This window comes from Drosophila suzukii, chromosome 2R (assembly GCF_043229965.1).
Source record: "Drosophila suzukii chromosome 2R, CBGP_Dsuzu_IsoJpt1.0, whole genome shotgun sequence".
Lineage (NCBI taxonomy): Eukaryota > Metazoa > Arthropoda > Insecta > Diptera > Drosophilidae > Drosophila > Drosophila suzukii.
The window spans coordinates 11,487,228-11,501,029 of NC_092081.1; the positions used below are offsets into that span (position 1 = coordinate 11,487,228).

General features: G+C 47.7%; 4 protein-coding genes across 5 annotated transcripts; 3 read left to right on the plus strand and 1 right to left on the minus strand.

The window, feature by feature from the left end:
- Positions 1 to 266: 266 nt before the first annotated feature.
- On the plus strand, positions 267 to 8,874 carry Mgtor (nuclear basket protein megator). Its single transcript, XM_017073677.4, has 5 exons — positions 267 to 560; positions 1,205 to 7,343; positions 7,398 to 7,726; positions 7,785 to 7,918; positions 8,330 to 8,874. The coding sequence occupies exons 1-5, from the start codon at positions 410 to 412 to the stop codon at positions 8,618 to 8,620; spliced, it is 7,044 nt and encodes a 2,347-aa protein (XP_016929166.3). The 5' UTR covers positions 267 to 409; the 3' UTR covers positions 8,621 to 8,874.
- Positions 8,875 to 9,016: 142 nt separating this feature from the next.
- LOC108008872 (uncharacterized) lies at positions 9,017 to 10,233 on the plus strand. The gene is made up of 4 exons (XM_017072777.4): positions 9,017 to 9,472; positions 9,523 to 9,608; positions 9,662 to 9,794; positions 9,848 to 10,233. The coding sequence occupies exons 1-4, from the start codon at positions 9,364 to 9,366 to the stop codon at positions 9,907 to 9,909; spliced, it is 390 nt and encodes a 129-aa protein (XP_016928266.2). The 5' UTR covers positions 9,017 to 9,363; the 3' UTR covers positions 9,910 to 10,233.
- A 476-nt stretch (positions 10,234 to 10,709) lies between these two features.
- On the minus strand, positions 10,710 to 11,436 carry Twdlbeta (Tweedlebeta). Its single transcript, XM_017072755.4, has one exon. It carries the CDS (start codon positions 11,390 to 11,392, stop codon positions 10,796 to 10,798), a length of 597 nt encoding a protein of 198 aa, XP_016928244.3. The 5' UTR covers positions 11,393 to 11,436; the 3' UTR covers positions 10,710 to 10,795.
- Positions 11,437 to 12,689: 1,253 nt separating this feature from the next.
- On the plus strand, positions 12,690 to 13,797 carry LOC108009221 (uncharacterized). Of its 2 annotated transcripts, XM_017073380.4 has the most exons (4): positions 12,690 to 12,851; positions 12,921 to 13,003; positions 13,072 to 13,210; positions 13,260 to 13,797. In XM_017073380.4, exons 1-4 carry the CDS (start codon positions 12,749 to 12,751, stop codon positions 13,337 to 13,339), a joined length of 405 nt encoding a protein of 134 aa, XP_016928869.3. In that variant the 5' UTR covers positions 12,690 to 12,748; the 3' UTR covers positions 13,340 to 13,797. The 2 variants fall into 2 exon arrangements, with proteins under 2 accessions (XP_016928869.3, XP_070851273.1); XM_070995172.1 differs by lacking the exon at positions 13,260 to 13,797 and having other exon boundaries at positions 12,693 to 12,851; positions 13,110 to 13,210.
- The last annotated feature ends 5 nt before the right edge of the window (positions 13,798 to 13,802 follow it).

A 13,802-nucleotide genomic window follows, 5' to 3' on the forward strand; every position in this document is an offset into this window, starting at 1 on the left:
TAAGCAACCGTAAGTGTCAGTAAAAAAGTAATAATAATCGATAGTTTCATAACTATCGACGGTCATTCCGTTTTTCGCGTAAGCAAACGTAAGAGAGAGAGAGAGCGTGAGCGAGAAGCATCCGCCGGGAAAGAGATGGAAAACATCGATGACATACGGATTCTGCACCGTTTCTCTAATTTGGTGATGTGACAATAACATCGATTGTCTCCAGAAAACATCGATGTTTCTAAAAAATTGTAAAACATCGATGCATCGATGTTTCCATCGATGTTTGTCCACCTCTAGGCTGAATGCAAGTTCGCGTCTTACCAAATTGCAAATTTCGCTAAAAAAATAAGCATAGTTTGTATTACCCGCACCGCTCCACTCAACTTTCACCACTGCTTGACAAGAATCAACTGCGAACATGGATCTCAGCGGTCCACAGACTCTGAACCAAATACTTCAGCCCGACGAGCTGAAACTCGTGCCGGAAGATGTCCAGAAGAAATTGTCGGCGTACATAAAAAATTTTTCGGATGAGTACTGCAAGGAGCGAGCGGCCGCCAATCGGTTGGGTGAGTTTTTTAAATAACCATAAGTGTAGTCCGCCTTTAATTGTACATTAAATTGAACTATGCAAGTATGCAAATATGTATGTGCCCTTGGGACTCCAAATTTTCTTGGCTTGCCGGCTCCTTTTGGAGAACTTGTAGCTGGCAAAGCGAAGCCATTGCAGGTCCTAGAATCCACACACACTATATTTAATACATATGTATATTCGTCGGCCACTTCCCCATCGCTTCCATGGCTACCACAGTACATTTTCTTTAATATTCCGGCTTCTTGCTCTTTAAACAATGGCTGCTGCACATATGTATCTTATTTCTGGCTCACTTTTACCAGCCGACGGTGTGGTAACACTGGTCTGCCCCTTTTTCCCACCAAAACATTTGAATCGCAGCAATATTTGAAACCTAGGTTTCAGTGGCCTCCTCCGATATGAAATCGTTTTCAGCACGGCTCTTAAAGTTAACCCAGGTATCGACTAATCCTTTTTTGGCATTTTAAAAGATATTTCCGGACTGGCATTTGCTGTCAAGAAGAAATCACTTTGCAAATGAATTAAGCTGTCAACAAAATTAGTTCAACTCAAAGACCGTTTCCCTTTACTTATTAATATCCAGTCGATGTGATTAATAATTATTTGTACTTCCTATAGCTGAAGCTGAGAAAAAGAGTGAAGAGCTGGAGAACAAAATGGAGGACTACCTGGCGAAATTCAACAACTTTGAGCTGAACGTCAACGAGCTGCGCTCTCAGCTGGACCAAGTGTCCGCGGACAGGTCCCAGCTGATTGACACAGTCGCCAGCTGCGAGCAGAGTGTGTGCCAGTTGCGCAAGGAGAAGACCGCGGCCGTCGAGGAGCGAGACTCGCTGATGAAGGTCATCGAGCGCCAGCAGGCAGAGCTGGAGCGATTGAAACAGGATCTGCACACCTACCAGCAGCAGCTAAGTAGCGCCATTACCGCCAAGTGCGAGGCTATCGCCCGCGTGGACGAGATTCAGAGCAAGGAGGTGGCCCTGGAGCTCAAGGAGAGCCGCTTGGAGAGCGAGCGCCATATGCTGCAGCAAGAGATCCAGCTTCTGAGCGGAGACCTCAACAGAAACCAAGCCGAGCTGCAGAACATAAGGCGGGAGCACTCACTGAATGTCATGCAGCTGGAGAGTCGGCTCAAAGAGAAGACCGATGCCCTGAAGCTGGTCCAAAAACAGTATGGACAGGCGGTAAAGACCATCGAAGAGTTACACCGTAAGGTAGAGGCTCAGAACGACGTTACCTACAAGCAAAACCAGGCTACGGAGGAGTACGTGGAGAGGTTGAAGAAGGAGCTCGATGCCAAGGAGAAGCTGTTTAATATCTTCAAGAACACCGAGGCCGACCATCTGGCCCAGCGGGAGGAACTCCTGCAAGGCATCGCCGACATGAAACGCATGCTGGAGGAGAGCGAGGAGCAAGCTGTCCAGTTAGAGGCGCAAATGACTACCCTTAAGCAGGATCACGCCGCTGAGCTGGAGGAGCAAAACAAGAAGATTGAGAATATGCAGCGGGAGCTGGCCGGTGCCAACGAATTGTTAAAGGAGGCACAGGAGAGCACCCTAGAAAGCGCTATCTGTAAGCTAGCACCTAGTGCAGCGGTGACCAGTCGCCTCATGCGCTCCGATCTGTCGCTCACCGAACTGTACTCCATGTACGCCAGGAGCAGCGAAGAACTGGAGGCGCGCAACCGCGAAATCGAACAGATGAAGCTCCAGGTTAAGTCCATCATGGCGGAGATCAGCGAGAATGCTCCACTGTTTGAAAAACAGAACGCCGACTACCACAAGCTAAAGGAGGCTCACAACCGGCTCTTGGAGGAGCATGAAGAGCTGGCCGAGCGAAAGATCACCATGGAACACGAGCTGGAGAGAACTCAGTTCAACCTTATTCACAGCCAGAAGGAGAACAAGAAGCTTAAGCAGACGCACAGCGATCTCAGCCGGCAGGTATGCATGCTGCTAGACGAATTGAACTGCTTAAGGGCCGGAGTGCCACTCATTCGTAACCAAGAACCTCGCCAGTCGATTACTAGCGAAAGTGTTATCAACGATAACTTGGTAACCTTCAGTTCCATACAGGAATTGGTCGAGAGAAATTCTCATCTGCTGAATATGTCCCGCGATCTTGCAGAAATGTTGGAGGCGAGTGAAAAGAACCAAGACAAACTCTTGCTGGAGCAGTCCGAAAAACAGATAAGCAAGCTTAATGCGCGTTTTGCCGAGATGGAGGAGATCTTGGCGCAAAAGAACAACACAGTCACCACATTGCTTTCTAAATGCGAACGCTACAAGAAGTTCTATTTTGCTGCTCAGAAGAAGCTGGGTCAGAGGAATGTAGATCTGGACGACTCCAATTTGGAGCTAAACGACTCTGTGCTCGAGACTTCAACGCAGTCGGCCGCCAAGGTGGAGGAGAACAGCAAACTGGAGAGAAGGGTGCGTCAGCTGGAGCAGCAGCTGGAAGAAGAAGTCAAGAAGTATGCAGCTCTGAAGGAGAACTACGACTACTACACCAGCGAGAAACGGAAGAACGACGCCTTGGCCCAAGAGCAGTTCGACTCCATGCGCAAGGAGGTCCGGGAGCTGACCAGCAGCAACTGCAAGCTGATGAACGACACTTTGTTCCAAAAGGGACAGATCAAAATGCTGACCGAAAACTTGGGCACCTACAGGGATGAGGTATCCACTCTGGAGGAGCGCACCAAGAATTACGAGAAGACTATAGTGAAGCACGAGCAAACAGTGCACATGCTCAAGGATGAAGTAATGGCCGCCCACCGTAAGCACGCTGCGGCCGAATCGGAGGCCCACAGCCTGCGCCAGGAAAATCGCATCCTGAAGGACACCTCTTCCCGACTGCAGATCGAGAAGGAGAACTATCTTCGTGAACAGAAGAGCCAGTCGCTGCTCTTGAACAGTCTGGAGTTCATCAAGACCAACCTGGAGCGGTCCGAGATGGAGGGACGCCAGCGCTTGGAACAGCGTTTGGATGAAACGGTGCGGGAGCTGTCTGCCCAGCGACGACATTTCCAGGAGGAGGAGGAGAAGTTCCGCGAATCAATTAACGAATTCAAGCGACAGGCGGAAACGGCCATTAAACTGAAGGAGGAGGAGAAGCAGCTGGCTGAGAAGTGGCAGGCGGAGCTTGCTGTCGTCCGCGAAGAGCTGGCTCAGAAGGTGAACCAGGTCAATGACTTAAGCAAAAAGCTTCAGAACAGCCTTACGCCTTCCCTCAACGAGAATCCGATCGCTGCAGCCAATAAGCGAGCCCGGGAGTTTGAGCTTAAGTTGGACCAGGCAACGGTGGAGATCCAGTCGCTCACCAAGGAGCTAGCAAAGGCCCGCGAGCATGGCGAGCAATTCTACAAGATGTCCCAGACTGCAGAGGCTGAGATCAAGCGTCTGCATGATCTGCATAGCGAATTGGTTGCCAAGCAGGAGGAGGAAATCAAGAAGCTCCAAAAATCTGAAGCAGAGCTAAAGACCCGAATATCCGATTTGGAGGCGGAGGCGATGCTGTCGAATGTTACTGAGCAAAGCAAGACAGTCAACCAGTCGGGTCAGTTAAAGTCGGCCCAAGAGGAGCTGAAGAGTGTGTTGGAGAAGCTCACGGAAGCTAATCGCACCATTCGCACGCTGCGTAGCGAAAACACCGCTTTGGCTGAATCCCTCAGTGCTGTGGAGGTGAAGTACGCCAATGGGATGATACAGCATTCTGCTGATATCCAGGAGCTAACTCGTTACAAGGCGGAATTCTTTAAAGCCAACGACGAGCTAAATCAATTGAAGTCTGGTCGCGAATCTCTGCAAGCGGCCTACGACGAACTCCTTCGCTCTAATGCCGAGGCTCAGAAGCTGTTGGACAAGGAGAAGGAGGAATCAGAGCAGCGTGTCGCCGATTTGCATGCCCTGACCGCCAGTTTACATGATCAAATCGAAGCGCTGACCACCAAGCTGGCAGTTCTCTCCAATCAAAGCCAAAACCCGAACACTTCTTTAAATGACTCTGTAATGGATGCAGATCAGAGCCTGAATGCCTCTGGACAGGCCAGTGGCGAGGAGGGAAGGAACAACGAACAGCTTCTGAAGATCATCAAGTTCCTGCGCAGGGAGAAGGATCTTTTTGCTGCCAGGCTGGACATTCTCAAGGCCGAAAATGCCCGTTTGATGTCGGAACACACCATTCAACAGAAGAAGGTCGATGAACTAAATGGCTATTTGAACCAAGAGCGCGCCAAGAGCCAAACAGACGTGGTGTCGGCCAACAAGCACGAGGAGGTGCTGCGCAAGATCGAGACCCTTAACGCCATTACTGACAGCAATCGCATCCTGCGGGAGGAGCGCAATGCTTTGACTCTTCGCGTCGCCGAACTTAACGAGCGCATCAGCAGTGTGGAGAAGGAACTGTTCCCGCTCCAATGCAGCAACAAGGAGCTGACTTCGAAGATCGAGGAAATTAATGTGGAGAACACCTCGTTGCGTACCGAGGCCATCAAGTGGCGGCAGCGTGCCAATGCTCTCGTGGAGAAGAGCAACCGCAATCCGGAGGAGTTCAAGCGTCTGCAATCTGAGCGCGAGCACCTGGCTAAGTTGCTTACAGCCGAGAAAGAGCTGAACAAGAAGCAAGTAGATGAGCTGAACTTGCTGAAGCAGCGCATGGACACAGAGATCCCGTCGCTCAACAGACACTTGCAACAACTGGACGAAGCTCGCAAAAAGCAGGGCGACGAATTCACCAACCTAAAGCAAAACAACACTCGGCAGACGCAGGACATTATGGAGCTGAAGAACCGTCTGCTGCAAAAGGAGGAAGAGCTGCTGAAGGCCAACGAGGAGTTGGAGACGAAGGACAAGACCATAGCGGACAAGGACACAAAGGAGCTGCAGCTTCGCAAACTGGCCAAGCGCTACAAGGACTACTATATGGGTCTTCAAGCCCAAGGTGGAGGAGCCGAGTCAGTCGCGGAATTGGAGAAGGTTCGCAGCGAGTTGGAAGAGGTCAATAACCAACTACGAACATTGAAAGAAGAGCATGAAAAGGTAATCAAAGAATGCGAGGAGCTGAAGAAACGCACAGAGCCAGAAACTGATGCCAGTGCCGTGCGTCAGGAATATAAGGCCAAGTTGGACAAACTTGTTGTGGACCTTACCGTGGCTCGTACTGATTTGGCCAACCAGGAAACAACCTTTGCCGGCACCAAGTCCTCCTACGACGAGACAATCGCTCGTCTGGAGAAGGAACTGCAGGAGCACATAGCCGCCAACAAGGATGTAAATCAGCGACTCACCCGTGAGAACGAATCGCTGCACATGAGAATTAACCAGCTCACCCGTCAGCTGGGATCGCAGCAGTCCACCAAACCGTCGACCAGCTCTGTGGCCGAAAAGGGCAACATATCGGAGAGCTCTCCTCGCACTGCCAACGTTAAACCCATGTCAGGATCAGCCACAGTGCAACAATCGGCCACCGTAACTCCCTGGCGTGGAGGCGAGACTCCTTTGGCCAGCATCCGACCGATTTCGGTGCAGAACAGCCGCACGGCCGCTATTTTGCCTACCAGCCAACAGCCCCCGGCGGGATCTAGTACGTCCACCTCTTCATCATCCTCGTCTTCATCGACTTCCACCACATCAGCTTCGGCCAGTGGAGGCAGCTCGGCGGTGGCCCAAACCGCTTTGGTGCCACCACAGCAACAGGTGCACACCACTGGAAGCGCGGCTCTGGAATCGATGGCGTCCTCCTCGCCAACGTCCTCGCATACGGACTACATGCCATCTACCAGCTCTGCGTCTGTGGCCGTGGCTGCTATTCCACCAATGGGAGCCTCATCCGCGGCCGAAAGTTCCCAGGAGGCGGAGAGCATTCAACATCCACAGCAGAACGATTCGCAGCTGTTCGTGGGCGGTGCCCAGCAGCAAGTGGTGGCCCTTGTGTCACCGCGCGTGGAAGGATCCTCTTCATCGAGTTCCACGTCTGCTCCGAATGCCACAGCTCCCAGTGTCCAGGATGGCGGGAATCAGAGTCAGCAGCCCAGCACGTCGGGCAGCAGCAGCAGCTCGTCCACGGTGGTGAGTAGCCACAGCAGGCACACCCCGTCCAGCAGCAATGTGACGACCACCCAGGCCGGCTGCTCATCCCAAGGCATTAAGCGTCCACGGGATGTGGAGGGTGACTCCTCCACGACCAACGAGGAGGGCCTGCCCGAGAAAATGCCAAAGATGACAAAAAGACTTCGCGGCCCAACGCACAGTGGAGAACTGTCCGCCGGACACATTGGCGATTCCGGAATGGATGTCGATCAGATGCCAACCTCCTCGCAGCGCGATCAGGAGGATGACATTCAAGTGGTTGACTCGGACGACGAGGAGGACGTTCTGGCTGATGCCGACGATGGTCCCATTGATGGAGGCGAGGCCGAGCAGGAGGGCTATGAGGATTCCTATGAGCAGGATAACGAGATGGACGACAACGAGGGTGCCGACGATGACAATGACATTGCTGTGGATGCCCAGGATAACAATGAGGTGGACATCGAAGAGGTGCCGGAGCAGCATATGCAGGCGCAGGAGGAGAGCCAATCACTGGACAGCCAGGCAGTCGCGACCGCATCCGCGTCTGCCCAGGAGAACAATCAGAGCCAGGCCATAACAAGTGGCAGTGGAGAGTCGTCGAATCCGGTGACCCTGCCGCTGGCTGACGCCTCCAACTGGAAGCAGGCGGCTGCCTCAACGTCCACAGCAGCTGCGCGACGCAACGAAAGGTGGGTAGAGAATTTGTATTTGACGAGCGAAACTAATTGAATACATCCCAACAGTTCTGTGGAGATTGTCAGCTCACCCCAAGTCTCGAACTTTAGTGAACAGCCAGCCCGCTTGGAGACCGCCGAAGTCGATGGCACCGGCGAGGTGGCCGAGGGTGCTCCACGTGAAAGCGCAGGGCCCAGCGATGAGGGAGCTGCCACCGCCAGTTCCCCACAAAAGCAGGGCGAGGCGGGAGAGAGCAGTGGAAGCGACGCCAACAAAGCTGCTGACGAGGGTGATCACGCTGGAGGAGCAGAAAACGCCAGCGAGGCGGATGAGGCTTTCGCCGAGGAGACAATGGCTTCGGGCCAAGGAGAAGACTCTCAGCCATTGGGAAATGATAGTAAGTTGGAAAAGAAACACGTCTAAAGAGCGAACAACTAACCAGAGCACCCATGCAGATCCTAATGTGGGCACCAGTCAGTCGGAGGTGTCACATAACCAGGCCAATCTTGACGAGGGCAACCCCACCGAGGACAGCGAGGGCGCCGACGGCGTCTCCTCCGAGGGTGAGAAGCAGGCGGTGGGTGTTGAGGTAAGGACGCGTTCTTGTCAAGAATAGCAATTTTCTGGTGGCTAGATACCGGTGGAGGAAAGCAGGTTGGTCCGAATGAGACCCAGCATGGTAAAGAATGCCGTTCCCAGATTATGGTTCAAGTTATTTTGGTTCAAAACTGACTACAACTTTTGATTAAAAACACAGCCCATTGACTGATTTTTCTTTGTAAAATATACATTTACTAATTAATAACATTTGATTTGCATTTATGAAAGTCAATTTACTTGTTTTACAAGGTAAACTGCAAGGTACTGCAATTATTTGTATATATATTGTTCCTAACATTATAAATTTAAAATCAGAAATCAATCTCTAGTAAGATTTAAGACCTAGACCTTAGTCTGCTTCGACTAAATAATAACTCGATCGCTTTTCCTGTATTTCAAGGAGGAGGGTCGCGAGGCGGAGGCAACCTCGCCGTCGGAGAACACGCGTTTTCGCACGCTACGCAGCGCGGTGCCCACGCGACGCGGAGGACGCGCCATGATGCGCGGAGGCAGCCCCAACAACCAAAACCGACCACAGCGCATCGTCTGGCAGCGCGAAACGTCGCCGGGAAACATGCAGCGGGACCAGATGCCGCCAGCCAATAATCGTTTTGCCCAACGGGCTCGCAGCCGCCGTCCTATCCGTCGTCCGTCCCCAAACAACTTCAACAGCGGCGGTCGATTCCCCTAGGGCGAGGATATGAGCGGACCCGCAGACGAAAGTCCGCTGTAGGCTGACTATAATCATTGCGTTTACTGGGCTAGAAATAAGTCTCCTCGCATTTAATTATTATTAGTCTAAGTCGACCCACAGCTAAGTTTATTACTCAACATTCTCCCGTTTTGCAAGTCTTGATATTCTGCAGTTGTCAAGAAGCAAAGAACTTCGGTTCTTGTACATTCATTTAGCTATAGACTTCTGAATAAACATATATGTAATGGTCAGCATTCGGTTCAACTATCCTGGGAAAGGGGGCTAGGATTACAAACTTGCACTTTGTGACTAACAGAATATGATGGTTTAATTTGTGTATTTCTTAAAAGCTTAGATTTTTTAAGTATTTCCTTCGTAAAATATTTATTTTAAGATAATTTTTTCATTAAAGCTTTGATTTGATTGATTTTTGTACAAAGAATGATCACGAAAGGAGCATAATTATTAATTCCATCAGTTAGATAAAGAAATCCGGCTCTAATTTCAAATGTACTAGTTCTAGCCTAAATGTAGGCCATCGTCTGATAATCTTGCACAGCAATTTGATGGCAATGACCTTAATTGGATTGAGCCACACAAAACCCATTAATTATGCAGACCACAGTGGAACCTGGTACGTGATCAGAATTGGCGCCTTAAACATAATTACCTGCTGTTGTAAGTCAGTTGGCCAGGCGGGGAATATCTGAGACTGCTTTAGAAATCCCACTGAACCAAAAATGATCTATTCTGAAAATTGCTGTTGCTGCATAGAGCTGAAGTGCGGCTGCATTCTGATAGCCATCGTAGAGGTGCTCATCCGCGGGTTGGATCGATTCTTTGTGGATCGTAAGTGGGTTTGCCCCTATTAATAGAAAATGCAAATAACTTTTCGTAAGGCGACAGCATCCTGGGATTTTTGTCCCTCGTGGTGAGCGGTATCTACGTAATCTGTTGCATATTCCTTCTTCTCGGAGCCGTGCTGGTGAGCTTCTGTATTGTCCTTTATAAGAAAAGTATAACATTTTACCATTTTAGGGCGTAAGGTACTTTCTGTTGCCCTACCTCTCGGTTTCCTGCCTCCGTTTCTTCATTTTGGTTGCCGAGGGCGTGTTTGTGGCCACTGAAGGCTTTGTCAATGAATATCTTGTCTTTGATGTACTCCAATCTCGTAAGACACATCCTATTTTTAGATACAGCTTGCTTGTCTAACTCCGTTTGCAGTTCTTGGTCTGTACTTTTGGCTGGTGGTCTTCTCCTACTACGACCTTTTGAAGGACACCTGAGTTTATATATTATTGCTTATTTTATTTTGTAAAAAACACTTATGGAACTGAGTTATGGTACTGAAATGACAAAGCATAAGCTATTGCATAAACTATATAATAAGTCAAAACTATTAACAGACTAAAAGTAATCATGGGTGCTTTGCGATCTATACTCGAACCACCATCAAAATAATATTTTGTAATGTAGTGTATGGAATTTTAAAGATTAAATTATGAAAGTAAAAATTTTTGTGTTTATTGTATTGTTTTAGAAGTCGTCAAATCTATTTTTTTAATGATACTAAATATAATTACTTTCTGTATGCATTATAGACAAAACAAAAAATTTGAAACTTTATTTTTATGGAAATTGGAATGTTTAATATACAAACTATACAGTTATCAAAATACAATAAATATTCTCTATGAATACGATTGTACTTAACATTTCTTAAGTGTTTTTTTAAGCAGAAGTACACATCATTACTTTCATTTTTTTCCAATTATCGGTACCCGCGATCTCTTGTGTGGGCACAACGTGCGTTTATCATAAAAGTAAAAACTCATTAGTATTCAATAAGTGCTCTCTGATAAATAAAACAAATATTGAGTGCTGAGCTCATTTTGTACAGAGTTAAGTATCCCCGTCATTTTGGGAAGATGCATTGATTGATGTTTATATATTAAGATATAAGGATGGGCAACGAACCTTACCATGACAATTACTTATAATACTGAAATACTCCAAGACCTTCACTGAATAAGTAATAACATATAGAACAGTCTGAAAATTCTCCAATAATTAAAGATCCGGTTGATTTCGCATTCTCTAAACTCTCTTTAATGGCAGCGATCATAAATAATATTTACATTCATGGGCTGTGGACCTAGGCGACACTACAAACTAGAACTGCTCGACGGTGCGGGGGGCAGGTGGTGCTCCGTACTCCTCCGAGGGGGCGGCGGGCGGTGGGCCGTACTGGGTGGCCGGCTTGGCCTGCTGCTGCTTGTACTTGATGAAGTACACCTCCGGCTTGCTGGGCTCCGTGGGCTCGGGAGCGGGTAGGATGAGGGGCTGCTGTTCCTCGGGCTTCTTCACCAGCACGTAGACCAGGGTCTTGTGCTCATCCTGCACCGGGGGTGGGAGCACCTGTCGCACTGGAGTCGGTGGGTTGGGCGCCTTGATGAAGATGATCTTGTAGTGCTTCTTGGGCACGGCCGTTTGGATGGGCGATGAGGCTGGGTAGAATTCCGGCTCCTCTGGTGGCACATGGACGTACACGTTCTTGGTCACGAGCGCCTCCGAGGCGGCTGGTGGTCCGTAGAAGGCAGCCGGTGGTCCGTAAACGGGTAAGGGTTGGGCAGCCGGAGCCGGAGGACCGTATTCCTTTTGGGGAGCTGGCGGCGGTGGTGGTCCATAGCGGGATCTCGGCGGTTCCGGACGGGCCAAGCAAAGGGCCAGACTGGTGGCCAAGAGGAGGAGGATACACTGCGACTGCATGCTGATCTTGCTGATGGTTAAACTGCGAATGAAGCTACTGCTGCAGGTCAATCGAGCATTTTATATGAATCCACCACTCCAGACATTTGTATAACCCCCGCCTTTGCATAATATTTCCGATGGCTTCCCAATTGCGTTACGCGGAGCTCTTCAATCCCCGCCTGCAATCCGCGATGCATACAAATGAGCCAACGCATTGTGCCCATTTCGGTTTCGTTTTCGATACCCAGTTGACTTGGATTCCGTTTCCGATTCGGATTCGAACTCGGTGATTCGGATTCGGGTGATGAAAACGAAACCAAAGAGGGCACAGGCATACAGATCGAAGGGAGGGGCCCGTCGTCGTCACGTTCTGTTTTTGGGTCTTCCCGGCCCCTTTTCGGCCAATATTTGCCAAAAACCTACGCCTTAATGGTCGATTGCGATGTTCACTTGTAATTTATTATATAACACGATTGACACGATCGCACATTCCGCTGGTAGGCCAGGGACGGTCATTGCGATCGACGATCTACACTTAAAAATGTATAGTGCGCCTGCTTCACCAAGGGGTTACTAACCCATAAACAAGAAGAACCCATCTGCAAAAGACATTTAAAATATTTTATTATTCAAAGATTATCATTAAGATAAAGATCGCCTTTACTTAGACAAATTGTTTAACTAAGACGGCTTGCATTTATTTAAAATTTGTGTTATATATTATACTCCTTATCTTTTTCATTTTTGAATGAGGTGAGATATTCACAAGGCTTGAATTGGGATAACCTACTTGTTCAACGAGTAATTTTTAAGAAACTTTGAGACCACGAATGTGCCTGTCTTGAAATAAAATTGATTTACTTTCGATTAGATTTATTGCACACCAAAATCAACCAAATGAACATCCCTAAGGTTCAACAGTTTATACCGTTGGTTTTAACGACTTGATTGTAATACCCGCAACTTATAATGGAAAAGAGTATTGTAACAGGTAGAAGCAAGTGATCATGAGCATCACTTGAGCACCTGTATTAATAGAAGTCGGAACTTTTCAAGTGGTGATTTGTATAATAAAATACCATGTTTTTAACCAATTTTCATAACTACTACTGTAAAATTCAAATTTATATAGATAATTAATTGAATGTACCCTTGTAATCCCAAGAATGCAATGATGGTGGAATATCCGGTAAAGTATAAGTATTATTCATGGCGAGTCGAAAAATAGTTTGTGTGTCCGTTACTTCGGACAACTTTAAAAATAACTTTTAAACTTTAAAGCGAAGCTTTTTTCTGAGTGCCTATGGTTCTCTGACAATTGCTCCGCCTTTTCAATCAGTTTTCAGGAATTTACACATCGATCAAAATTGTAAAATGATTCAGAGATGCTGTTGGTTCATAAAATTGCGCAAGGCCTGCATCCTAATTGCCGTGATAGACTTTATCATCAACCTGGTGATACTCAACTTGTCCGGTCGTAAGTGTCGGATTGTGATCCATTATTTTAATCTCCCCAGGTAATGCATCTCCATCCCCCAAAATTCAGAGGAGTTTATCGCACATATCGAACAGGCGGTGGCCATCTGCCACTGCATCGGCTGCACTTTCCTACTGGGTGGAGCGCTAATCGTAAGTCCAGCCACTGGATGGTATCCCCAGTACCAGGAGCTGATCCCATACCAAAAAAAACACTTTAGAGATCGACCATCCTGCTGATGTTTTTCCTTATAACCAGCCTAACCAACTGCATCATCATGATCGTGTACTGCTGTGTTCTGCTGGTTAGACAAGAGCGATACCATGAGATAATAGTTCCCATCTCGGCTTTATATATTTGTAAGTGGATATACATAGGATCACATCTTTCTCAAAAAACGACTTTCAGGCTGTGATGTCTACTTCTGGATAATCGTCTACTCGTTTTATGTTCAAGTAAGAACTCCCGAGCAAGTAATAGAAGTTTAATTACGCAAATTAAAAGTATCAGATGGTATTCTGGTCTGGATTGAGTAATCCGTTTAACCAAGGGCTCAAAATCTCAATACTTTTTGAGTTCACTGCAAAACTCTCGATCCTGTATTCGGTAAACTCAAATAATATTGTGGTTTCCTTGGGTAATTCAGATTTTCAATTCGACTATAAAAGGAAAATGTTGTTTTATTACTCAATTGTCGGTTAAAATTACCTTTTTTATAGGCTAATAGATCAGAAATTCGTGATGACGCCGTTTTTTACCAGTACCCCGCAGTTCCAAATGTCTCCGCGTGATTCATCAACACCGTCGAAATCAATTACAGATTACTGTTACTACAGGGTGATAATAATCCAAGTAGTGTACGTGTATATACAATTTTTTAATGTAAAAAATATTCTATGTAACAGTTTTAATTAGGTCAGCGTATTAAAGTGCCTCTTGAGGAAAAAATCA